Consider the following 25,291-nt stretch of genomic DNA (forward strand, 5'->3'; position numbering starts at 1 on the left):
GAATGACCAAGATAAAACCTCAGATTGAATTGCTGTAGGAAGTTACTAAAAAGTCGGGTAATGTGCAGGTTAAATCTTCTAAGGCCGGAGACATAACAACCAGGCTAGTGTTCTTAATTCGGATATGATTAGTTTGTTAGATAGTAGGATAAAGACGGCTGAGAATCTAAAATATAAGATGAGTGGCTTCATTAACACTTCAACAATGTAAAACAGGATGTCAATGAAATGCAGGAACTGAAGACCCCACTACAGGAGGAAGTTCAGCCTATAATAGTTGCCAAGGCACAAGTGATCACAACAGAAGATGAGTTTAAGAAGTTGCAGACACAATTATGACCAAACATGATTTAAAAGAGAAAAAATATCACCCATAGCGACTAGTAGAGTTAGTCCCTTGACACTCTCAGATTGGAGTTCAACATGACTAACGTTTTACCGCAGTACACATTAGCACCAGCCAAATATTTTGCATTGGGAAAAATAGATTAGTTAGCAAAAAACAGGAAAAGCTTAACAGTCAAAAAGCTGCAGCCTGCAGCAATCTGATACTCAACTGTCCTTAAATGAGAAGAACCTGTAACACAAGTCCGGATATATTAAGACTTACTTGTTGTCAGTCATTACTACCAATTTGCAATCATTGGGCTGTATTAACTGTTTTAGCATATAATTCTGTGATATTTAGATAAACCCAAATCTTAAGGCTGTGCACAGCTCAAAATTTAATCATGGGGTAGAGGCATGCATAAGCATGGTGTTATCAAAGCAAGTGCTACACCCGTCAACACAGACATAAGTGAAGTTACTCCCTTTCCTAAATATCTCAGTTGATAGTAAAAATCTTAATTTTTTTGACCGTATGGACAAAAATTTCAGACATTGTATTTCAGATGAAATGCGAGATGGAAAGCACAAAAGACCAAGATAACAAAATCTAGGTATCTCTCATACAGAGACATGATCCATCAAGTGCCAGTTTTGCACCAATTTGCAGTCATGACCGTTTACTTTTAAGGGCTAGGCAACTTCTTGAGGTCCTCTGCATTAGCATACCAAGCTGGTACCAGTTTTGCCGCATGAGGGTAAATATCCTTATAAGAATTCTTAATAGTGCCATGTGCAACACCAGTTACATCAGCAACCTCTCGAATCAGTTTTGTCTTCTCAGACAATTGAGCTATCATGTAAATAATCGACGCCGCAACCGTTATAGGAGTCCTCCTAATATCACAAGCTTCAGTGTTTCCAACTGCTTCTTCAGCAGCTTTCACAGCTTTAATACTCATACCAAGATTGGAACCAAAACGCCTAATAATATCAACAGCTCTTGTAGTCACATCCGAGACTCCTTCCAGATGTTTACTAATCTCCAATTTGGCACGTCCAATTTCCTTCCTAGTCACACCACCACTGGTAACGGAATGGATCTCCTTCATCGTTCTCGGTCCTAGTTGGTTACAAGCAGTAAACAAGCAAGCAGCCATCAATGCTTCCTTATTCCTCCCTCTAGTAGCCTTGGCATCATCCATCTTCTTATAAATCTCATTAGCCAAATCTTTTATAGTCGTAACAAGCCCTAACCTCTCAGCCATCACCCCAATCGTCTTAAACGCCTCAATAAGGCCCCTATCAGGATCAGGCGTATTAATATTACGAAAACTCCCAATAGAAGAGCGATTCGCACCACCAGTCGGCATGGAAATCATTGTGGTTAAGCCGCTATCTGTAAGAAGATGATTTGATTTCTCTCCAACACGGTGAGGATCGTTCTCAGTTGTTTCATTAGCAAAAGTTCTCCATTCAGATGTTTCATCAATCGAGTGGGCTTCTAATACAAGGCCACACTCGGAACAGATTGTATCTCCGGCGGAATGGTCAAATACTACCGCTGTATTTCTTTTACAATCGGAACAAAATATATCCTCCATTATTCAACCAGGTTTTCAGGTTTTTGATTTCGATTATAGAAGAACAAGCAGTAGATATTTCGATTCTTTTTTTCGTTTACTTTTGAGTTCGTCGGCGGTCGCCTAGGGTTGAGAGGAAAGGGAGAAAGGATAAGGAGTGATTTTGCGAGAAGCTAATCTTGTATTTATAGACAAAACTCTAGGTCGGTGGTTTTCTAGAAACTCCTATCTTTTCGGTCAAACGCTTTTTGGGAAATTGGGCCGCTTGTAAAAGGGCCTTCTAAAGGAACAGAGATTTATGCCAATAAGTTCACAGGCTTTCTGCCACAAGCACACTTATTTCTGACTCATCTGAATTTTACGGAAATCAACCGACTCATCTGGGTGCGACTTTTTTAAATCAGATCCGACTCAAAAATATGAGTCATTGGTTTGTTCACATGAGTCAATGGTATTTCATTATCTGATTCAAATGGATCTGGGTCATGGTTAGGTCTGACTCATATCGCCATCCGATCTGACTCAAAATAAAAAACAAACGGTCTGACATCTGACTCAGACGAGTCAGATCCAGACCCCGAGTCAACAAAAAACAAACATGCTCTTAATCCTATCGAAGTTAGATACATGTTTAGTTCCATTGATCAAGATCATGCACAATCAGCGCGAGGCCTAATCCTAAACAAATAAATAAAGTTCCCACATTGAACGATGAGGAAATCCTCGTTTACTATTGGCCAAAACAAGCTTTTTGTGACTTTGTGAAATGATAGTTTCGATGAAGACACTTGGCAACATATGATTGGTTCAAAATTACAAATTCATAAGGAAAAGTTAACTTATCGTGTTTGGAATTTTTTGGAAGTCCAAATTCAATTTGTAAGTCGAGTACCTACCATATTAGGATTTTTTTTCTAAAAATATTAGATGTAAAGGAGAAAAAACCACACATATTTTATATGAAAATAAAAAAAAAACAAAAAATATATAAAATCCACACATATTTCATATGTTTTCTCCACCTATTTAATGTATTTATCCTACCACATCAAATCAAAAATGCATCACTATGGGACGGGACGAAGCCCCACACACACCAAATCGAAAGAGAAAATACATGGTGTGGTAAAAGATAAAATTCGATGATTCTAGTTTTCTTAATAACGCATCCGGCACAAATCTAGTTTCTTAATAAAGTATGCCCCTTTCATAGCATGATGTGGCAAAAGATGACATTTACATTCCTTATCACTTGTCAAAATCAAATATTTTTGGTTGGTCAGCAAACGCCTAAAACTATAGTTACTTTCCTTTTTCACAACACCCTTGCTTGTTGTAATCAGGAATGTACATAGCTTGCTTTAGTTCAGTTTTTGCTTCAACCAAATTCGAAATAATGGTATTAGAATTAAAACCAACCTAGTAACAATCGGTTCGGTTCTGAGTCGAAACGACTCGGTGTCGGTTTATCTAGCCGGCTCTGATTGATCGGTTATATCTTGAAAAAAAAAAATACAAAAACAGAAAACATAATAATTAAAACTCATTATTATAAAAACATCAATCTCCTTGGATATCAACGTCAATTTGTTCAAAACAAACAACAAATTCCACACAAACAGAAAACATGCATCAGTATCAATTTCTTTTTCTTCTTCCTCTTTTCTTATTATATCAGTATTCACCAAAGTAAAAAACAAATTCCACAAATTCGTTCTCATATATCAGAAACATCAATTGGTTCAATTCCCTTATTTTGTTTCCGAAAACATTCTTCTTTTCTTTTTCTTTCTCTTCTCTTATATCAGAAAACAAATTCAACTGCGAACAAATAACAACGTCAACATCAATTCCCTCTTCTTCTTCCTCTTCTTTTATATCAGTAACCGCCACCGCCACTGCATATAAATCCACCACCATCCATAACCACCACCACTACCAAAATCGACAGCCATATCAAACTCTTTGTTGAATCATAAGCTTTACAAAATTAAACAAGATCTCAATATGAAACTCATCAAACAATAATGGAGAAACAATTGCTTTTATGTAAACATAAACAAAAAATTCACATATTTCCCAGTCTCACTGCCTGACCGAGTAACATAAACAGTTATAATATCCATCTTTTTTTTATAACAAACTAACAAATAGAAATCATGATTTTCAAAGTAAGATTTACATGGAGAGCTTAAATCATATCAGATCCATAAACAAATTGAAACCATTATTATCAATTTTTAACTTTTCAAACCAAAACCAAACAATTACTAAATGACTCAGTTCGATTTTATCCTAATCGGTTGGTTCAGCAGATAACTGTTACCATGTACAACCCTAATGGTAATCCTATTGTTGCAAATAAATTAATACTTTTTATTTTTTTAATTTGGCTCATTTTAGGTAAAAATGACAAGGTCAAAGTATCATTTCTCTTTAAATTGAGATAGTATTTTATTACTTAGTGAGTTCTGAATGAAAATAACCACTTAAAGAGGAAAGTCCACTAAAAACGGACTCATATTTTTTTTCGATAAATGAAAATTTTATCAACTTAGGGTATGTCCAAATGAAAACCCCGTTGAAGAAGATTGCATACAAAATATGGAAAATTACTTGAACTGTCCAAATTGGTTTTGCTTTTTCTGATAAAATGAGAGATACCAGCTTCTACTTGGTTATCATCTCAAGCTTGTTGTCAAACTTAATTGATCAAAACTATATCTTAATTTCTAGTCTATTTTAGTCAAATCTCGGATTAGGATAGAAGTGTATAATTGAGTATCAGACATCACTACTTTCTACCATTTGAAGGCGAAGATCAACCGAAACTTTTGGAGAACTTCATCAACAAAAGATAAGTGAAGACTGAACCACCTATTACTCAAGTTTTCACCTTTCTATCTATAAGATAATATCGCATGATTAAAGTTGACTTTACATGCAAATCAAGAATTTCAAGTCAAGTTTATCTTACTAATTATTCTGGAAATATATTTGACTAAGCTTAAAGAACATTTTTTCATACTTGATGAATTTGGTTAAAAACAATTTATTGTTTATGAACTAAATCGTGATTCAAGATTATCATTTGAAAATAGCCTGGAACAATGATATGTGTCATTGGTGTTACTCGGGAATGTTTCAAATTTATTATTAGAGAGATATAGAGCTACTTTAAATCTGGATACGGGACGGTATGTATAACAATTTATATACTGGTGCCACACATTAAAAAGTTTGTTGACTAGTGAAACAGGATGGTATGCATAACCATTATGCAACCAGAAAAGATCTATTGATTTCCGAAACACGATGGTACGCATACCCAGTATGCAAACCGGAAAAGATCTATTAACTCCTGAAACTGTTTTTGTCATAAGGGTACACAAACCCCATGTTTATGGGTGAAAACCGTTTCTGCTGATTTTGTTAATTTCGTGTGAGTGGGTGAGAAACTTGGTCTAAACCCTAAACAATGTACTGCACGGGAGTACTTTTGATTCGAGAGATCAATCTGTACAATCCTTGCCTAAACCAAGAAATGGACGTTCCAGGCTTGCTTCGGTCACAAAGTGAAGGACAAGGGTCGGTCTTAGGGAGGGAAGCGAAGAAAGTGTTGAGACTAGAATCGTTGATTCTGGAAGTGTGGCATTTTGTGACTTGTATCAGAAAATTGGACTGGATAGCTCAGTGAATAGCTATCAGGTGATTTCTGGATGTGTATTGTTCTCTGACCAAAAACTTGTTGTTTGGTGGAAATAGGTGAGACCTATTTATACAAGTCGCAATAAAACATACCCTGGTCTCATATGAAGTGAAAACAGTTGAGTGGTGGAAGAAAAGAGTAACGGGTAACGCCTGGAATTGATGTTTCCATAATCAAGAATACGTTTCACCATTACTTCTTGCCATTACTAACAGCTTCGCTTTATGACAATTTCTTGTAACGGGCGTATTGTACGCCGCACGCTGTAAACCGCCAGACCAATACCCTGATGAGTATCCCCCAGTTTGTGACATGTTTTGATGTCTCGAGTGTTTTCGTGGAAAACATGTAGCACTTTGCTACGTGTGGCAAGTTGAAATTGAGAGGCTTTCCGCAGGTAAATAGCATGCGATGCTATTAGGCTTGTCTTGGATGGTTGCCTAAAACTTGCCACAAGATCGCCATCTTGGTGGCGAACTTCGATGGCTGAGATCGCATATTATGAAATAAGGGTAGTCGTTGATTGTGGATACCTTGTGTTGGCGCCTGAAGATGGCGCGGTGGAGTTTTGGTGCACGCCAGTAGCAATGCGGCATGACTGGCATGGCGCATGCACGCTATTGGCACGGTGGTGCAAGTGGCGCTTGGCGTAGCCATGGCCATTAATTTTAGGCGGCTGGTCACCTGAAAGTTTCCACAAGTCTGTCATCTCGGTGGCGAACTTAGATGGCTGAGATTACATCTCATGAGGAAGGATAGCCGTTTATTATGGCTACCTTCTGTCAGCGCCTGGCAACTTTGTTTAAATTAGGGTTTGGTATGCCGAAACCTAACTAGCGTATATGGCATGTCGCTTGGCATGTGCGCCTGGCATGCGCGTTTGGCAAGTTAGGCATGCCGATTGGCATGTGCGTCTGGCACGCGCGTTTTGGCGGGTTTGGCATGCTGTTTGGCATGTGCGTCTTGTATGCACGTTTTGGCGGGTTTGGCATGTTTGACATGCCGATTGGCATGTGCGTCTGGCACGCACGTTTGGCGGGTTTGGCATGATGCTTGGCATGACGATTGGCATGTGCGTCTGGCACGCACGTTTTGGCGGGTTTGGCATGCCGATTGGCATGTGCATCTGACACGCACGTTTGGCGGGATTGGCATGCTGCTTGGCATGTTTGTCATGCGCGTTTGGCACGCTTGTTTGGAGAGTTTGGCATGCTGCTTGGCATGTTTGGAATGCCGATTCTCATGTGTACCAAGTATGCACGTCTGACATGTTTTGGCACGCGCGTTTGGCATGCGTGTCAAGTATGCGCATCTGGCTGCACCAAAGGAGTTATGGCAAGGCCGTAGTGTGGAAACGACCACAAGAGTAGGGATTTCCGTGTGGGGCTATTTATGGCAGGTTTCCCAAAGTGGCATGTTATCGCGGCAGAATGGCGTGTTGGCATGTTACAGCGGTAGAGTGGCATGCTGGCACGCCGGTCGATATGTTGGCGCGACAGGGTGCGTTTGGCCTTTAATGTACGGTGGCAAGTTTAGAGCAACTTGATTATCCAAGAAAAGGGGGTCGGCAAAACATAAGGCGCGACTACACTTCTGGTGAGAGTGTGGCAGCTTTAGAGCGTCCCGATTGGTCATTTAAAAGAGGGTCGGCGAAGCACGGGACCAGCCATAACTTATATGCGCGAGGCGAGTTTAAAGCGACCTGATTGGTCAAGGGAAATAGGGTCGGATTATGATGGGGCGTGTCCAAAGGCAAGTGGCGCTGGCTGGCCTAAAGCATGGCCACGCCTCCCTTTGCTGCTGCGGCTCCCTGTTTTTCCTGATTCTGTGCGAGATTTTGTACCTGCCAATCCATGGCGGATTAATTACCTAGTTTTCTTAGGCTTAATTTTTACAAGCAAGGTCTGGTATATTGCGCGAGGCGCGAAACCCTAACTTCTGCAAGTTAATAAGGTCCGGTATATTGCGTGAGGCGCGAAACCCTAACTTCTGCAAGTTAGTTAGGGCCATTGATTGAATTATATGTGTTGAAATAGAGCTCTTTTAAGTCCATTGCCAGATAGCAACATGCTTTTCTGATTGAATACCTTATGCAAAGATCTTATCTTTGATACTTGTAGATTCGTGCTACTCTGCTGCGAGTGAACACAAATCGTCATGCCATATCAATATTAAGGGTTCAACCGGAGAACATAACATAAAAGGAATTCAGAGGAACTTTTAAATATAGGCAAGGCGCTGAAATTTACAGGACATCTGGGATGGTTGGTACACTCGCCAGTCTGGATAAATCTCATGTAGATATATTGAACGGCTCAATAACGGTGGAGAGGTAAGCACTCACGACATCGTTTCCTTGCAGAGTGACGTCACATCAGATGCAAGGTTTTACGATTTTAACCCTAAGCTAAAAACCACCATCAACATTAATTCCCCTGCTTAGCTCGGAACAGAGGCATTGTTGCGGGGTAAGCATAAGATGGTGACAGACAAGGATAAAATCGAAATGACAAGTCATGAAGATATTGTCAGGAAGTGGGATAACCTTTTTCAGGAGGCATGAAGAATCTGTGACCCTTGCATTGGCGGCTTTGTATGAATCTGGCATGGCCATAGGGTGTCATCATCGACGCTGCAACTATGGCTACTGAACGGCAGAGGTGGCACCGCAACTTAGTCCGTGGAATGGGCGTTGGTTGGCTACGGAAAGGTGGATGGTATTGCTTTGGGTTAGATGTGGAGCGGAGAAGATGGCGCTGGCTTGGGATGCAGACTATTGGCGTCGGTCTTGGCCTCGAACTGATGGCTGGCTTGGGTTGTCCGCGGACTGATGATTGGCTTGGCTTGGCCGCGGACTGATTGATGCTTGGCTTGGACGCAGACTGATGGACGGCTTGGCATGGTCGGCTTGGCTTGGCCGCGGACGGATGGTCGGCTTGGATTGGCCGCGGATTGTTGGCGCCATGGGGCGTTTCTAGCGCGGGCCTGGTTTCCCTTTCCATGGGTAACTTAAACACAGGAAACCTTTACCCATTCGAGTTTCAAAAGTATTGTGCCTATGAAAGGCGCTACCCATCTTCTCCATCTTGTTTCTTTGATCTCGTGTCCACATCTTGGTGTCGGCGGTAAAGCAGTAGCAACAGAGCAGGGGAAAGGATTCTAGGTATGTATTCCAACGTTCCTTTTTTAGCTTGTTCTTCTGTGTTAGTGTAAACTGGCTTCAGTTCACGAAATGCTGGGAACGGTCTTCAGTCTGCGGAATGGTGGAAATTGATTTCAGTCCGCAGAATGGTGGAAATATGGCTCTAGAAGTTTGGCTACCAAATAGTGATGATTGCACTGGAACTTTGACTACCAAACGGTGACGATGGCGCTACTTACTTGACCACGGAGCGGGCGGAGATAAGGTTGCTATCAAGTCTTCAAGGTCTTCGTTCCAAGTGGCATCCTTTGAACCATCTTCCGAATCTTGCACCATTGTATGGAATGGGATGCGATGAGCAGTCCCCAATTATACCTCTGTTAGATCCAATGGCGTGGCCGGATATGTGAATGTATCTTTGCGACGTTCTTTTGGAGTCTTTGATGCACGTGTACGGCTTCATGTTGAGGAATTCCAGCGACTCGTAAAACTTTGACAGTGATGATGTTGAAATCAGAAATAGCCTAGTTGAGAGGAGTGAAGGCATCTCATTCTGGTAGTCCCCATGTGTAATTATCCTGAGCCTATTTTCTCGTGGAAGATGTGCTTCTGCCGCGTTCACTGGTAAGGTGGTGTCTGCGTTTAAGCTTCTAAACATGAATGAGGCTTCAGTCCCCAGGTGTGGCCTACTTTAATTGTATAGCCTTGAATCCACGCATATGGGATTTGATACAATCTTATCATACTCTCCTGGATGCGATGCTGGGATGCTTGGAATATCACATGGATGAAACATTATGGATAAAAAAGAGGTAGAAGTGAGAGAGATATGTCGTTAATCGTGGCTCCCTATGTCTCTTCAAGAAAAATGTTTCAGCCGCGTCTCTGGAGCTATTTCATGAATGCTTGATTGTCGTTGGGGATGTACCGTGATGAGCAGTCCCCAGTCGCACTTCTCTTTAGTTACTAAAGTGATTGACACATTTTTGTGTCTAATTTGTCCTCAATGTCTGTATTGTTGGAACTCTATTTTTGTACTAATATTGTGTTTTTATGTTTGTTTAGGTGTTTTTGGAGAAAATACCCTTGTATGGAAAGAGTTGCTCAAAAAAAAAGTGATGATTTACACCCCGGAGAAAAGTACTAAAGGCACCCCAGAAATGTACCGGAAACGTCCCAGAAATGTCTCGGAGGAAACCAGAAAAATTACTATTTCAACCCAAGAATTACTATTTCAGCCCAAATTGCTAAGGGGACACCACTGTTTGCTAAGGGGGACACCACCTTCACGAATTCAAAAAGATGGTTTTGGCGGGAAATGTTCTTCACGTCTGCATGAATTTTTGATTTGAATTCTTGGGCTGTTTTGAAGAGATTCAACACCCGAAATCCATTGGGCTGGACTTGAGTACACTAAACAGAGTTAGTACAAGCAATTTAATCGATCAACTTGGGCCAGAAATCCGAGTTTGGAAGTAAACAGGGGACCGAGATATTTTAGAAGATTATGTTAATTACGGAAGCTGTGTGAAGATTGGGAGAAGATATTTGGGAAGATATTCTCTCATGATATTATACGAACAGTTTAAGACAATCCAGAGACGCGTATAAGAGTTAAACAGGGAAGAAAATCCCATATCATGCATGAAATACAAAGAAAATATTCCCGACGTTAATGGAGATTTCGGGGAGTTATTGTGAAGATTTGAAGGCATTAAACAGTATATAAAGGCTCTTTGGGTATACTAGAGAGGGTGTCGAGAGTTGGGAGTCGAAAGGAGGGCCAGAGGAGCAGAAATCAGAGTTCTCAGAACTCTGTTGCTGCTGCTGCTGCTGCCCGTGAAGAACAAGGAATCGGCCACGGTTCCTTCATCCATTTGCAACTGTTTCTTCAACTGCTCTGCAACGTTTATCTTCATCGCAACAGTTTCTTCAACTGCTCTGCAACGTTTATCTTCATCGCAACAGTTTCTTCATCATATTTTGCAACAGAGAAGTAAACCACAACATTTATTTTTCCGTCACCATTTGTTTCTCTGTAACAGTCCAACATCGTCTTCGCAACAGGAACTGCTGTTGCGATTTCTCTGTTGCATTGTTTACTCAATTGTAATCAACTTTGGAGCAATAATAAAACATTTTGAGATTATGATTAATATGAGGAGCTAAACCCAACATTGGGACGACAGAGGGAGTCTATTTTCGTCATTGTGGTTCTTTGTTCTTTTTTACGTTCTTTGGGTATTTGTCTATGTGATACAGGTTTTGAGGCTTGGATCGAAAAGAAAAAGAAGAAGTTGTCAAAGATTTTTGGCGATTCATAAAGACTAGGAGAGTTCGTTCAAGACTTGTGAAGGTTGTGCTTTTAGATTTAAATTTTAAAACTAAAGAAAATAATGCAAATTAAAACTGATTATACTAGAGAGACCAGGGTTCAGGATTTCACCATTCACCAAAATTCATGTAATTTAATGTTAATTTTTATCATGCAATTCTATACAATATAACTCCAATCAAAAAAAATTGTGATTCTAATCATTGCCTAAATTAGATTTTCAAAACATCAATTGTTATCGCAAGAATGAAGTATCAAAAGCCCTAAACTAAGCATACTTCATCAAGAGAAAACACAACTAATTAATAAAAATCATTACTCAATTTTCATTCGGTGCAAATAATCATAAAAGAATTGCATAAATAAATTCAAATAAATTTTACCACATAACTTTTGGAAGCATGGCTTCCTCCATCGCCCCGGAAGATTGGGTTTAACTCATCATGTTGGAAACACACTCAAAATATGTATTCATGGCTCAAAAAGTGTTTACAAGAAGAGAAAATAGTGAAACAGGAAATCTGCAACAGCACATGCGCGTTGCAGACCGACTGTTTCAACTCTCAACTGTTATGATGAAGATAACCGTTACGAATATGAAGATAAATGTTGCAGAAGAGGATGAAGAAAATGTTACAATGAAAATAAATGTTGCAGAAGAGCATGAAGAAACTGTTACAATGAAGATAAATGTTGTAAACCAGTTAAAGAAACTGTGACAAGCATTTGAAGAAACCGTTACGACGGATGAAGAAACCATCGTTGTTTCCCTGTTCTTCACGAGCAGCAGCAACAGAGTTCTGAAAACTCTTGATTCACGCTTGCTGAGCTCTCCTCTCGACCCCAAACTCTCCCCTCCCCTTCTCTATGCTCCCAAAAGCCTTTATATACTCAACAACACAACAAATCTCGCGTTTAATTCACGTATCTTCTCACATAACTCGAGAATATTTTATCTTGATTTTTCTGTATCTGCAGTTGTAGATCACAAGCAGAGTTTCCTTCTTTATCTCAATCACACTCCAATATCTGTTACGTTGATTTCTAGTTTTGGTCAGGGTAAAACCACACGTCCAACTGCTAAACAGAGAATATTTTGTTTCCTTGTATAATTTCCTTTCGCATATCTTCCCTGTTTTAGAATATACCGCCTCCTAGAACACATGAACAAAATGTGTACGTATCAATCATGAATATTCATCCATATCCCATGAAAATCTCCCACGTAAATGCTGTATTTAAACCATCAGAAACCCGAGTTCATCCTCAACTGTATTTATATCCAAACTCGGGTTTCTTCCCTTTTTTTACATTGGAAAGACAGGTACCGATCTGTTTAGTATCCAAGAGTTAAACCCAACAAAATCCCATGAAAATCTCTGACCAAATCCCAATCAGAATCCTTGCCGGAAATATGCAGGAATGGGTGTTTGTTCTCCCGCCAAATTTTTTTTTTTTTAAACGAAGAAGATGGACCTCCCTATAACCAAATCGGGTGTTCAAACAGCAGGAGCCCAACTAAGATGCCCCTTATAAATTAAGGTACCCCTTATCCAAAAGTGAGAGTCCGAATAACATGTGTCCTCCGGGTGCTTTAGACAACTTTTCGAGCTGATTTCTCCAAAAATATTTATTTCCAAAAAATACCTACACACACAAAACACCATAATAAGTACGAAAACGAGTACTAACAATACAAAACATTGAGGACAAATTAGACACATAAATGCGTCTATCAAATACCCCCAAACTTATTATTTGCTAGTCCTCGAGTAAAACTAATCTAGAAAATAAAAAAAGACTACACTTAGCACGTGCAGCAAGCCGTTAAACCACTAGGTGTCCCTAGTGGCGGAATGTTGTCTCCGGAGGGTTTACCAGAGGTGTACCCACAAAACCATTACTCCAGACCCTAGCTATCTACGCAGAACCTTGAAAGACACTAAAGAATCTCCTTGGTTGGCATACTTATTGACTACAGGAGGAAGTACCCTGATGCGAAATTCCAATTGTTGTACACGAGTTTGCACTCAAGCATACTAAAATTCATATATAAGTAACAAAGCTCTACTCAGATAGTCGCACTATGGACATCAATATCCGGAGTCAAAACTAATCACATGGATAGATCAAGAAGATGGATATAGAGAAAAACATAGATGGTTTTGATGTTTACTAGGTGAACGGTGTTTCTCATATCTGTTTGAAGGTCTCCGCCAAAATGAACCTATCCTAATGGACTGAGATACCGGTTTGACTAATATCAACACACTGGCATATACAAGGGTACCAGTGGTCGATAATCTTAACTCTAGGTCAACACAACTGGCATATACAAGGGTTCCAGTGGTCGACTTTATTGAATTTATTCCAGTTGGTCTAATGGTCTGGTCTCTTTTTTTTTTCTCTTTTTCTTTATTTTTTTTCTTTATTTTTTATTATTATTATTTTTATTTTTATTTTTTTTGTATCTCAATCACTCTAATTCACCCTAACATTGGTAACAACTTGAATCGTGAGCCCCACCTAATCACTTAGAGAAACATAATTTAAAAACAAAACAAAATAAAAACAAAAGTGAAAAGGACTCAACGAGATATGGTGAAACTATCATGTTATTTCTAACATCTGAGGTCTGTGCTTTTATGAATAGACTCTTTAGATGTTGCCATCTAGTCAGATTGGTTCCTCAACTCCTATAACCAAAATGCTTCCATCCACTTAGATTGGTTAGTGCCATCCTTAATAGGCATAAATTTCTAGGCTCTGGAGTTTATTTTTTGCAACTAAAAGCTAACAAAAAGTTTCTTCCCCACCCCCAAACTTAAATCTGACATTGTCCTCAATGTTTCTAATGAAAGAGCAATACCAAACAGTAAAGTAACATGAGGAATTAGTAAAGAGAGAAGTCAGAAAGATAGTACCTGGGTGAAGAGAGAAATCAAAAACTAATATACAACAACATACAATCGCCTCGATGGTCAATCAAGGGTAAACAGGGTCCTCCAGAGGGACCTCCTCAATATCATCTGTAGGAAAGGGCTCTAAAAAGCGTTTCAATCTCTGACCGTTAACCTTTGAAGAACTACTACCATCCGGTGTCTCGATCCCAACAGCTCCATGAGGAAAGACAGTGCGAACAATAAAAGGACCCGTCCACCGAGAACGTAACTTCCCAGGGAAAAGATGCAAGCGGGTATCATACAGAAGAACTTTTTGACCTGGAGAAAATGACTTTCTTAAGATATTTCTATCATGCACAAGTTTCATTTTGTTCTTATACTCCTTAATACTATCGTATGCATCTCTACTAATCTCTTCCAACTCATTGAGCTGGAGTTTCTTATGGGCTCCTACCTTGTCAAGTGAAAAATTTAGCTGCTTAACAGCCCAATAAGCTCTATGTTATAACTCAACAGGTAAGTGACATGCCTTTCCATACACAAGTCGATAAGGTGACATTCCAATGGGGGTCTTAAACGCAGTTCGGTAAGCCCATAAGGCATCAGTAAGCCTAGACGACCAGTCTTTCCGATTAGGATTAACTGTTTTCTCTAATATACGTTTTATCTCCCTATTGGAAACTTCTACCTGACCACTAGTCTGTGGATGGTACGGGGTAGCTACCTTATGTGTAATACCATATTTCTTCGTCAAAAGCCTAAAAGGTCCATTACAAAAGTGCGACCCTCCATCACTAATTATAGCTCGCGGTATACCAAAACGTGTAAGTATATTATTTTTCAAGAACTCAATCACAACCCTATGGTCATTGGTTTTACACGCAGCCGCCTAAATCCACTTAGAGACATAGTCTACAGCGACAAGGATGTATAAGTTACCAAAAGAATTAGGAAACGGACCCATAAAGTCAATACCCCCACATCAAAGACCTCCACAACTAAAATAGGGTTCAAGGGCATCATGTTCCTACGGGAAATGGTTCCTAATTTCTGGCAACGTTCACAAGTCACACAGTAACTGTGGGAGTCTTTAAACAACGAAGGCCAATAGAATCCACACTGCAATATCTTAGCAGCAGTTTTCCTAGCACTAAAGTGACCCCCACAAGCATGATCATGACAAAAGGAAATAATACTGGACTGGTCACTCTCAGGTATACATCTCCTAATAATCTGGTCTGGACAATACTTAAACAAATAAGGATCATCCCAGAAGAAGTGCTTAACCTCAGCTAAAAACCTAGAACGATCTTGTTTACCCCAATGTTGGGGCATTCGACCAGTAACAAGATAGTTCACTATATTCGCATACCAAGGTAATTGGGTAACAAAGAACAATTGTTCATCAGGAAAGCTATCCCTTATAGGAAGGGAATCATCAGGGGAACTAACAACTAGCCTAGACAAGTGGTCTGCTACAACATTTTCGGCACCCTTTTTGTCTCTAATGTCTGGAGAAAACTCTTGCAACAAAAGGATCCACCTAATCAATCTAGGTTTTGTATCCTTCTTAGACAAAAGATATTTCAAAGCAGCATGATCAGTATATATGATGATCTTAGAACCTAAGAGATAGGGTCTAAACTTGTCTAAGGCAAACACAATGGCTAATAATTCCTTCTTAGTAGTGGTATAGTTCAACTGGGCATCATTCAGAGTTTTGGTAGCATAGTAAATCACATGAAGTAATTTTTTTTCTCGCTGACCTAGCACTACACCAATGGCATAATCTGAAGCATCACACATGATCTCAAAGGGTAGGTTCCAGTTGGGCGCCTGGACTATGGGGGCGGTAGTGAGTAAATTCTTAAGCTTCTCAAAAGCCTCTAAATAAGCATCATCAAAGATAAACTTAACATCTTTTGCAAGAAAATTGCAAAGAGGTCTAGAATTAAGCTAAAATCCTTAATGAATCGATGATAAAAACATGCGTGTCCTAAGAATGACCTAATATCTCTTACGGTTTTTGGGACCTGTAAAGTTTAATAAGGTCAACTTTGGCTTTATCTACCTCTATACCCTTAGAAGATACGATATTCCCTAAAACAATTCCTGAACGAACCATGAAGTGACATTTCTCCCAATTAAGCACTAAATTCTTTTCCTTACACCTAGCCAACACTAGTGACAAATGATGCAAGCACTCATCGAAAGACGAACCAAACACTGAAAATCATCCATAAAGACCTCTAAGAACCGTTCTACCATGTCATAAAATATGCTCATCATGCAACGCTGAAAAGTCGCAGAGGCATTACAAAGCCCAAAAGGCATGCGTCTATACGCAAAGGTACCAAAGGGACAGGTAAAAGTGGTTTTCTCCTGGTCTTCTGGGGCAATAACGATCTGATTATATCCAGAATAGCCATCTAAAAAGCAGTAGTGACTATGTCCAGCTAATCTCTCTAGCATCTGGTCGATGAAGGGAAGGGGAAAGTGGTCCTTCCTAGTGACCTTGTTCAATTTCCTATAGTCAATACAAACACGCCAACCCGTGGTCACTCGGGTCGGGATTAACTCATTGTTATCATTCTGGACTACAGTAATACCGGATTTCTTGGGAACAACCTGAACGGGGCTGACCCACTTACTGTCTGAAATGGGGTAGATAATCTGCATCTAACAACTTAAGGACCTCGTTTCGAACTACCTCTTTCATATTAGGGTTTAGTCGACGTTGCATCTCCCTAGAAGGTTTGGTATCACTCTCTAAATAGATCTGATGCATACAAACAGTGGGACTTATACCCTTAATGTCAGCTATGGTCCACCCTAAAGCTTCCTTGTTGTTTTGAAGGACGGTTACTAGCCTACTTTCCTGGTCACTATCCAAGACGGAAGAAATAATCACAGGTAAAGTCTCAGACGGGCCTAAAAACCTATATTTCAGGGAATCTGGCAATGGTTTTAGGTCCAACTTAGGAGGCTCTTCAACGAAGGAACTAGGGTAGACTAGAAACTGGTAGTGGTTCGACTTTAGGTTTCCATCCATTACTAGTATCTAACAAAGGGGTTGAATCTAACAAAGCATTCACCTCATTAATCACATTATCATCATCAAAATCAATCCCAAAGTGAGCTAGGCATTTCTCTAATGGATCTTCTAACAAAGTGTTTGGTAATGACTCCTCGACTAATGTTCCTATCATGTTCACCTCTTCTATGTTCGAGTCATCTAGTTCAGGTAGCTTACTAATATTAAAAATGTTCAGCTCAATAGTCATATTACCAAAAGACAATTTCATAATACCATTTCGACAGTTAATGATCGCATTGGATGTAGCTAAAAACGGGCGACCTAAAATTACCGGTATCTGGTTCTCTGGGTCAGGGACAGGTTGGGTATCTAGGATAACAAAATCCACTGGATAAATAAACTTGTCAACCTCTATGAGAACATCCTCGATCACACCACGAGGAATTTTAACGGACCTATCAGCTAACTGAAGTGTCATCTGGGTAGGTTTCATCTCACCAAGTCCTAGCTTAAGGTACACATGATATGGTAGTAAGTTCACACTAGCTCCTAAGTCAAGCAACGCTTTCTCAACACGGTATTTACCTATTGTGCAAGAAATGGTAGGGGACCCTGGGTCTTTATACTTAGGAGTAGTGGTATTCTGAATAATAGAACTCACGTGACTAGCTAGAAAGGCTTTCTTCTGGACATTAAGCTTTCGCTTTCGCGTACACATATCCTTGAGAAACTTGGCATAAGAGGGAATCTGCTTAATTGCATCTAGTAGTGGAAGGTTGATAGTTACCTGCTTAAAAACCTCCAATATATCATTAAAATTGGACTCCCTCTTAGTTGGAACTAGCAGCTGTGGGAATGGGGCTCTAGGGACAAAGCCGGGCTCAATATGACCCTCATTGGTCTCTTTAGAGACTCTATCAGTCTCCTCAGTTTCTGGTTCAGAAGGGTGAACTACAGCATGTTCACTATCAGGCATGGAAACCTTGTTGTCTATCTCTACCACTCCTAAGGGTTTTAATAGCATTCACATGATCAGATGGTCTTTCACCTATTTCATTAATTCCTCTAGGGTTGGGTTGAGTCTGACTAGGAAACTTACCTCTTTCTCTTAAAGACTCATTTATCTGACTAACCTGGGTTTTCAACTCGGAAATAGCCTGAGAGTTAGCCTGACCTATTCTCTTATTTTCTTCTAAACCTTGAGCAACAGATTGCTGAAACTGCACAGTGTTACGAGTTAACAAAGCAAGAGACTCTTCTAAACTCATAATCTTCTTATCCGAAGGGTTCTGAAACTGTGCCGGAGCTGAAGGATTCTTAGTATAGCCAAAACCTGGGGGAACCTGAGCATTACTAGACTGACCTTGATTCTGGCCCTTGGACCAAGAAAGGTTTGGATGGTTTCTCCATCCAGGGTTATAGGTTTCTGAATATGGGTCAAACTTCTGTCGGTTATCAAACCTAGTGTTGTTATAAAGAGCATTGGCTTGCTCTTCAACAGCATGGCCTTCCCAAAAAGGCTCATTTCTTCCACTACTACCACTAGAATGACCTAATTCTAAGGCTTCTAACCTTTTGGCTATAGCTGCTATTTTGGCATCTGACTCATGAGATCCTTCTACCCTATTAACATTTCCTCTACTTAGAAGAATTGTTTTCTGGGGTTCCCTACTATTTTCCCATTGTTGGGTCTTATCGGCGATTTCATTCAAAAATGTCATCGCTTCATCAACAGTTTTATTCTCAAACCCACCTGTGCATAAGGACTCAACCATGGTTGTTGTTGAATAATCTAAACCCTCGTAGAGGATCTGAACTAACCTAACCTTCTCCAAACCATGATGAGGACATTGAGATATCAAGTCATTGAACCTTTCTAAGTACCTATATAAAGATTCTCCCTCTTGTTGGGCAAAAGTACATATTTGTGTCCTAATAGACGATGTTTTATGCCTTGGGAAAAACTTATGTATAAAGGCAGAAGTAAGTTGGTCATAGGTTTCAATTGACTCAGAGTCCAAACTATACAGCCAAGATTTGGCTTTATCTTTTAAGGAAAAGGGGAATAACCTAAGTTTCAACGCATCATCACTTAGGTTTTTAATTTTCAGAGTACTACAAACTTCCTCAAATTCCCTAACATGAAAATAGGGGTTCTCATTCTCCTTCCCTAAAAACATTGGGAGCATCTGTAAAGTCCCAGGTTTCAGTTCATAATTTGCCTCGGTTTCAGCTAACTTGATACAAGACGGACGAGAGGTCCTAGTTGGGTTTAGCAAAGCTTTCAAAGTTGCCATTTCTGGCACTACCAAAGGACTAGGAGTACTAGGGGTACTTTCCTCACGAAGAGACAGATTCTCAAAACTGAAGTTTCCAAAAATGGGGCTCTCAAAAGAAGAGTCTTCGATCTCCCCGCCTTCACAAGAAGAACTACTAGGTTTGTCACTAATCAAACGACCTAGAGTGTTTCTTTTCCAAGCCCGTTTAAAAACATCGGGCATACACTAGAAAAACAAAATCAAAAAGAAAAGTCCTAAAACGGAAGGGATGTTCTATGCAAACACAAACAAGGCTGACTCCACCGCAGCAAACCTACTGATTTCTAGCAAACAAAAAGCATGATGGCTCCACTTAGATTGTTTCTAGACCAGCTTCTAATCCTTCAAACGGGAATTCGTTACAATTTAAGCAAACCCCTCTGGAATCAATCCGAGTCAATGTAAGTTGAATAGAGGCGAGGGAAGCTCGGTGGAGCTTTGATACCCAAGGCCTCACCGGTATTACAAGGCGGCGTAGTCACGCATTCAACTTACAGAAACCGTCAAGAACTTCGAAGTATGCTTAAAAGAGTAACCAATATTTTTCGAATGACTTTCCTATTAAGCTCGTTACTCTATCGGTCTCGTTCTAGTCAAAATTTTAGGCTTAGGTTCGCATTTGGTGTCGTTTTCCTAAGGCGGGCAAGAAGAGAACGGTGATGAAATCCGAACCCTTATCTTGTATGGCCAGTCCTTTCCCTTTACTAGGAAATTAAAGAAGTCGTTTTCAAGTCCTCAACATATATGCATACGAAGGAAGACAGTAACTCGCTGACAGGGGATTCGCGAGTGTTTCGACAAACTTACCTCCCGTACTAGACGGGGGATGAACCTTTGTAGTAGACTCGGGCCACAACTCCTATGTCATGTACGAACCCGAGGGGCCGAGATGATATTGTAATCACCTTCCTTCTCTGCAAACAATTTATATTTAAACTACCCTTCCGTAAGGTTTAAAAATAATGTCCCAAAATTTAAAGTCCAAAGTCCAAAAATATAAAGTGCAAAAGAAAAAGAAAGTCTAAAAAATCTACAAAAATAAAAATGTCTCTCTTTTTTTATAAAAAAAAATCTTCTTCTTTCGCTCCTTTCGCTTTTCCTTTTACTCCAGTCTTTAAGTATTCACCAAAAGCTTTGGCAAAATTTTCTTTCGCTCCAAATTCCAAAATCTGAAAGAAAAAGACAAATACCCAAAAACGTAAAGAAGAACAAATAAAAATAAAAACCTAAAAAAAAATCTAAAAACTCTAGCCTAAAGACAAGTCCGCGTCGGCGGCGCCAAAAATTTGATGTAATTTCAAAGTTGTTGTAGTAATAAATAATTGAGTTCGTTCAAGACTTGTGAAGGTTGTGCTTTTAGATTTAAATTTTAAAACTAAAGAAAATAAAGCAAATTAAAACTGATTATATTAGAGAGACCGGGGTTCAGGATTTCACCATTCAACGAAATTCATGTAATTTAATGTTAATTTTTATCATGCAATTCTAGACAATATAACTCCAATCAAAAGAAATTGTGATTCTAATCATTGCCTAAATTAGATTTTCAAAACATCAATAGTTAATCGCAAGAATGAAGTATCAAAAGCCCTAAACTAAGCATACTTCATCAAGAGAAAACACAACTAATTAATAAAAATCATTACTCAATTTTCATTCGGTGCAAATAATCATAAAAGAATTGCATAAATAAATTCAAATAAATTTTACCACGTAACTTTTGGAAGAATGGCTTCCTCCATCGCCCCGGAAGATTGGGTTTAGCTCATCATGTTGGAAACACAATCAAAATATGCATTCATGGCTCAAAAAGTGTTTACAAGAAGAGAAAATAGTGAAACAGGAAATCTGCAACATCACATGCTCGTTGCAGACCGACTGTTTCAACTCTCAACTGTTATGATGAAGATAACTGTTACAAATGTGAAGATAAATGTTGCAGAAGAGGATGAAGAAACTATTACAATGAAGATAAATGTTGCAGAAGAGGATGAAGAAACTGTTACAATGAAGATAAATGTTGCAAACCAGTTGAAGAAACTGTGACAAGCATTTGAAGAAACCGTCGTTGTTTCCCTGTTCTTCACGAGCAGCAGCAACAGAGTTCTGAAAACTCTTGATTCACGCTTCCTGAGCTATCCTCTCGACCCCAAACTCTCCCCTCCCCTTCTATATGCTCCCAAAAGCCTTTATATACTCAACAACACAACAAATCTCGCGTTTAATTCACGTATCTTCTCACATAACTCGAGAATATTTTATCTTGATTTTTCTGTATATGTAGCTGTAGATCACAAGCAGAGTTTCCTTCTTTATCTCAATCACACTCCAATATCTGTCAACACGTTTATTTCTAGTTTTGGTCAGGGTAAAACCACACGTCCAACTGCTAAACAGAGAATATTTTGTTTCCTTGTATAGTTTCCTTTCGCATATCTTCCCTGTTTTAGAATATACCGCCTCCTAAAACACTTGAACAAAATGTGTACGTATCAAGCATGAATATTCATCCATATCCCATGAAAATCTCCCAGGTAAATGCCGTATTTAAACCATCAGAAACCCGAGTTTATCCTCAACTGTATTTATATCCAAACTCGGGTTTCTTCCCTTTTTTTACGTTGGAAAGACAGCTACCGATATTTTTAGTATCCAAGATTTAAACCCGACAAAATCCCATGAAAATCTTTGACCAAATCCCAATCAGAATCGTTGCCGAAAATATGCAGGAATGGGTGTTTGTTCTCCCGCCAAATCTTTTTTTTTAAACGAAGAAGATGGACCTCCCCATAACCAAAACGGGTGTGCAAACAGCAGGAGACCAACTAAGATGCCCCTTATAAATTGAGGTACCCCTTATCCAAAAGTGAGAGTCTGAATAACATGTGTCCTCCGGTTGCTTTAGACAACTTTTCGAGCTGATTTTTCCAAAATTATTTATTTCCAAAAAATACCTACACACACAAAACACCATAATAAGTACGAAAGCGAGTACTAACAATACGAAACATTGAGGAAAAATTAGACACATAAATGCGTCTATCAGTCCCCAAGCGTGGTTTACATGTTTCTTTGCAGTGATTGTTGCTATGGTGAAGCTCTGGATGGTATCAACAAACGAGCGACAACAATTCTCGGCAGCCGATGTGATCAGAAGAGACTATATTGTCGTGGAAACAAAATAGGTTGGCTGGAATTGCATGGCGTCCATGGAAGCAAAGGGATTGGATGGGTGCGTAAGCGGTTAAACTTTCCACGATTAGAAAGAAGGAGTGTGGCGGCTACGACACGATCTTTGGAAGGAAGGAGGCGTTGAAGCGGCTTCGGCTCTTGGAGAGGACGTTGAAGCTTATGGAGAGAATGCTGAAGCTAAGCGGATGCTGGAGCGAATGTTGAAGCGGAGCCGCTGCTGGAGAACGTTGAAGCGGGTCCTGGAGGAAACTCGAGTGAGGGCCCTATTAACCCTTGACTTAGAAAAACGACTTGATACGATATGGCATATGGGAAGACGACACAAATAGTGTTGTTCGGCAAGTCGTGTTTTTCTCTCATGGGAAATAGTACGCTTCTTCTGTTTAATTTTCTATTGCAACTGTCAGAGCCTTGACGGTTACAATGTTGAAGTCCCGCGTCAATCAGCGTACTGTCAAACTCGACATCCTTCAAGTGAACAGTGTTTAGGAGTCCCCGGTTCCAGCCATCAATCGTGCTTTCCAGGAGAGGTTGGGGTTTGGGAATGACTTCTCTGGCTGGAGACAGTTACTTTCATGATGTAGTGCGGTTGAGGGATGCAAATATGTCTTGACGCTGTGCCTTGGAGAAATATAAAATCTCACATAAATGTTTCATCATAGACTTACACGATTTTGTGGGAGAAGTCCCCAGAAATCATGCAGCTCCTGACTGGAAGAGGGTCTCTGTGAACTCAGGAGGGTTGCTGATTTTCTTCTATTGGGTGTTCAAGAGCGAAACGAGCCTCTTCATCTATAAACGCGCGTCCTGCTGAAGTGCCTCCGCCGGATGTTAAAAGTATTCCTTGTCAGCTCCATCTGGGGTTGACGTGACTTTTGTGGTGGCCGCTCTGTTAATGTCTTGAGGAAAATAGGTATCTTTTTCTGAGTTGTATCCATGTATGTCTGATCCTTACGAGAACCTTTTGTCTTTCTGTCAAATCAACAGTGGTAAGAGGAGGTCGGATTCTTCTGGATCCTCCAGTCCCTTGTCCTGATGGTGGAGTAGCAGCGGCTCTGGCGACGGTTGGAGCTGTCATACTTGAAGAAACGTTGGGGGTTTCACCGGGATATGTGCATAGGCTTTGAGTTCAATGTCTCCTGGTTCTGTGAAGACTTTTCCGAGATCCAAAGATTGCAGGCTGAAGTGGTCGAAGGCCCTTCCACGGATGTGATCAAACAACAGGAAGCAGAAATCGAAAGGTTTTCCAAAAAGTTGAAGCTGAAACGGGCGTCTCTCCAAAGCACGAATGAGGCTTTCTCTAAGAAGAGCAAGCCATTGCTGAATGGCTTCCCTTGAATGCACTTATGTCTTCCGAACTTCTTTTGTTTAGGTTTTTTTTTTGAAAGGAAAACGAAAGGCCTAGTTTATGGTTTGGTTTCCTGGATTTTTGGGTTGATATATAATCGTTACCTATGAGGGTTTTGGATTATTATTTGGGATGAATTATTTTAGAATAATGTTGTTTTGATTATGACTGTAAGTAGCACAGAAATTCCAGGAGAGTCATAGAACCGTGAATGTTGTATGACGGTGGAAAGTATGGGATGAAATTTGGGAATAACATGGTGTTTGGTTTCAACACGGAAACCCAAACTAATCGGTTATATATTTTTCCTGACCAGAATTACTTTCTTTTAGGATCCCCTCCAGCAAAATGGATCTCAGGGCGTAAGTCCGCGTTTTATGGGCGACGTCGTATTGCCTGCGAGAAGTCCCCTGTCATTCCCCGTCGTGTGATTATTGATAACTGAGCCGTCGATCCCTGACCGTATTTTTTGCTTCTATCGTCCCGAGACCTGAGTTGAAAGATGAAATCGGGGATCGGAAATTGATATTGTAACCGAGAGATTAATCTCCCACTGTGTCGCCAATTATTTGTGGGTGAAAACCGTTTCTACTGATTTTGGTAATTTCGTGTGAGTGGGTGAGAAACTTGGTCTAAACCCTAAACAATGTACTGCACTGGAGTACTTTTGATTCGAGAGATAAATCTGTACAATCCTGGCCTAAACCAATAAATGTCCGTTCCAGGCTTGCTTCGGTCACAAAGTGAATGATAAGGGTTGGTCTTAGGGAGGGAAGTGAAGAAAGTGTTGAGACCAGAATCGTTGATTTTGAAAGTGTGACGTTTTGTGACTTGTATCATAAAATTGGACTGGCTAGCTGAGTGAAAAGCTATCAGGTGATTTCTGGATGTGTATTGTTCTCTGACCAAAAACTTGTTGTTTGGTGGAAATAGGTGAGACCTATTTATACAAGTCGCAATAAAACATACCCTGGTCTCGTATGAAGTGAAAATGGTTGAGTGGTGGAAGAAAAGAGTAACGAGTAACGCCTGGAATTGATGTTTCCATAATGAAGAATATGTTTCACCATTACTTCTTGCCATTACTAACCGCCTCGCTTTATGACAATTTCTTGTAACGGGCGTATTGTACGCCGCACGCTGTAAACCGCTAGACCAATACCCTGATGAGTATCCCCCAGTTTGTGACATGTTTTGATGTCTCGAGTGTTTTCGTGGAAAACATGTAGCACTTTGCTACGTGTGACAAGTTGAAATTGAGAGACTTTCCACAGTTAAATAGCATGTGATGCTATTAGGATCGTCTTGGCTGGTCTCCTAAAACTTACCACAAGCTCTCCGTCTTGGTGGCGCACTTTGATGGCTGAGATCGCATCTTATGAAATAAGAGTAGCCGT

The 25,291-nt window shown here is 40.1% G+C and overlaps 1 protein-coding gene across 1 annotated transcript; it reads right to left on the bottom strand.

The window, feature by feature from the left end:
- Positions 1–865: 865 nt before the first annotated feature.
- On the bottom strand, positions 866–1,986 carry LOC113278345 (transcription initiation factor IIB-2-like). Its single transcript, XM_026527209.1, has one exon. The coding sequence runs from the start codon at positions 1,929–1,931 to the stop codon at positions 1,014–1,016; it is 918 nt and encodes a 305-aa protein (XP_026382994.1). The 5' UTR covers positions 1,932–1,986; the 3' UTR covers positions 866–1,013.
- Positions 1,987–25,291: the final 23,305 nt, after the last annotated feature.

The sequence above is a fragment of the Papaver somniferum genome, chromosome 5, assembly GCF_003573695.1.
Source record: "Papaver somniferum cultivar HN1 chromosome 5, ASM357369v1, whole genome shotgun sequence".
Classification (NCBI taxonomy): domain Eukaryota; kingdom Viridiplantae; phylum Streptophyta; class Magnoliopsida; order Ranunculales; family Papaveraceae; genus Papaver; species Papaver somniferum.